The sequence below is a fragment of the Geospiza fortis genome, unplaced genomic scaffold (genome assembly GCF_000277835.1).
Source record: "Geospiza fortis unplaced genomic scaffold, GeoFor_1.0 scaffold153, whole genome shotgun sequence".
NCBI lineage: Eukaryota > Metazoa > Chordata > Aves > Passeriformes > Thraupidae > Geospiza > Geospiza fortis.
Genome location: NW_005054498.1, coordinates 216,139 through 217,574, shown reverse-complemented (window position 1 = coordinate 217,574; position 1,436 = coordinate 216,139). Strand labels below are relative to the sequence as shown.

At 59.0% G+C, this 1,436-nt stretch overlaps 1 protein-coding gene across 1 annotated transcript in view; it reads left to right on the top strand.

Annotated features, from left to right (window-relative positions):
- The first annotated feature begins 6 nt into the window (after nucleotides 1-6).
- The window catches only part of KCNJ2 (potassium inwardly rectifying channel subfamily J member 2), a 5,419-nt gene continuing 3,989 nt past the window's right edge, over nucleotides 7-1,436 (top strand). Inside the window, exon 1 of the mRNA XM_005428668.2 lies at nucleotides 7-1,429. Within this exon, the coding sequence (XP_005428725.1) occupies nucleotides 158-1,429 (1,272 nt within the window). The 5' untranslated portion in view covers nucleotides 7-157. The remainder of the gene's footprint in view (nucleotides 1,430-1,436) is intronic.

Here is a 1,436-nt window from a genome sequence, read left to right as displayed (position 1 = left end):
CTTGGTTGATCCGAGGGCTTCTGGGGACTCCGGCCTCCGCCCGGCTTTTCCGCGTGTGTGTGTTCCTGTAGAACTTTCAAAACTGTTTCTCCAAAGGGTTTTGCAGAAACTCAGACTGTTTTCTAAAGCAGAAGCACCTCAGTCCCCGGCAGTAGTGATGGGCAGTGTGCGAACCAACCGCTACAGCATCGTGTCCTCGGAGGAGGACGGCATGAAGCTGTCCACCATGGCCGTGGCCAACGGCTTCGGCAACGGCAAGGGCAAGGTCCACACCCGGCAGCAGTGCCGGAGCCGCTTCGTCAAGAAGGACGGGCACTGCAACGTCCAGTTCATCAATGTGGGCGAGAAGGGGCAGCGCTACCTGGCCGACATCTTCACCACGTGCGTGGACATCCGCTGGAGGTGGATGCTGGTGATCTTCTGCCTGACTTTCATCCTCTCCTGGCTTTTTTTTGGCTGTGTGTTTTGGTTGATCGCGCTGTTGCACGGGGATCTGGAGAACCAGGAGAACAGCAAGCCTTGCGTGTCTCAGGTGAGCAGCTTCACTGCAGCCTTCCTGTTCTCCATCGAGACCCAGACCACGATCGGCTACGGCTTCAGGTGCGTCACCGACGAGTGTCCCATCGCCGTGTTCATGGTGGTTTTCCAGTCCATCGTGGGCTGCATCATCGATGCCTTCATCATTGGCGCCGTCATGGCAAAGATGGCTAAGCCAAAAAAGAGGAACGAAACTCTGGTCTTCAGCCACAACGCCGTGGTGGCCATGAGGGACGGGAAGCTGTGCCTGATGTGGCGCGTGGGGAACCTGAGGAAAAGCCACCTGGTGGAGGCGCACGTGCGGGCGCAGCTCCTGAAATCCAGGATCACGTCGGAGGGGGAGTACATCCCCCTGGATCAGATCGACATCAACGTGGGCTTTGACAGCGGCATCGACCGCATCTTCCTGGTCTCCCCCATTACAATAGTGCACGAGATCGACGAGGACAGTCCCCTGTACGACCTGAGCAAACAGGACATGGACAATGCTGACTTCGAGATCGTGGTCATCTTGGAGGGCATGGTGGAGGCCACCGCCATGACCACGCAGTGCCGTAGCTCATATCTGGCCAACGAGATCCTCTGGGGCCACCGCTACGAGCCCGTGCTCTTCGAGGAGAAGAACTACTACAAGGTGGACTACTCGAGGTTCCACAAAACCTACGAAGTGCCCAACACACCCATCTGCAGTGCCAGGGACTTAGCGGAGAAGAAATACATCCTCTCCAACGCCAACTCCTTCTGCTACGAGAACGAGGTGGCCCTCAGCAGCAAGGAGGAGGACGAGATCGACACGGGGGTACCCGAGAGCATGAGCACGGACACGCACCCGGACATGGAGCACCACAACCAGGCGGGGGTGCCCCTGGAGCCGCGGCCGCTGCGGCGGGGGGCGGGGG